Source organism: Fulmarus glacialis, unplaced genomic scaffold, assembly GCF_000690835.1.
Source record: "Fulmarus glacialis isolate BGI_N327 unplaced genomic scaffold, ASM69083v1 scaffold23529, whole genome shotgun sequence".
Classification (NCBI taxonomy): Eukaryota; Metazoa; Chordata; class Aves; order Procellariiformes; family Procellariidae; genus Fulmarus; species Fulmarus glacialis.
Genome location: NW_009235499.1, coordinates 1 through 290, shown reverse-complemented (window position 1 = coordinate 290; position 290 = coordinate 1). Strand labels below are relative to the sequence as shown.

The following is a 290-nucleotide window of genomic DNA, read 5'->3' as shown; positions in this document are numbered from 1 at the left end:
TGCTGCGGGCTTGGGTGACCGTTCCCATGCCGGGGTCCTCCCTGGCCATGCCTTGGGTTGCATCAGCATCGGGGATCCCACGGGGGGACGGTGCTGTCCCCTGGGGTGGGGGGACCGGGGTGCCCAGCCTCACCCCTCCACCCCTTCCTCCCGCAGGAGAAGCTCAAGCCGGGCTACCTGGAGCAGCTCCCGGGGAAGCTGAAGCTCTTCTCCAACTTCCTGGGGGACAGAAAGTGGTTTGCAGGGGAGAAGGTACCACTGGGACCCCGGAAGGTGGCAGCGGGGGCTGG

The 290-nt window shown here is 67.9% G+C and overlaps 1 protein-coding gene across 1 annotated transcript in view; it reads left to right on the top strand.

The window, feature by feature from the left end:
- Nucleotides 1-252, top strand: part of LOC104082803 (glutathione S-transferase Mu 3-like) — a gene marked incomplete at both ends in the record, with an annotated part of 1,275 nt that extends 1,023 nt beyond the window's left edge. Inside the window, one exon of the mRNA XM_009586051.1 lies at nucleotides 128-252. Coding sequence (XP_009584346.1) covers nucleotides 128-252 — 125 coding nt within the window. The remainder of the gene's footprint in view (nucleotides 1-127) is intronic.
- Between the last annotated feature and the right edge of the window lie 38 nt (nucleotides 253-290).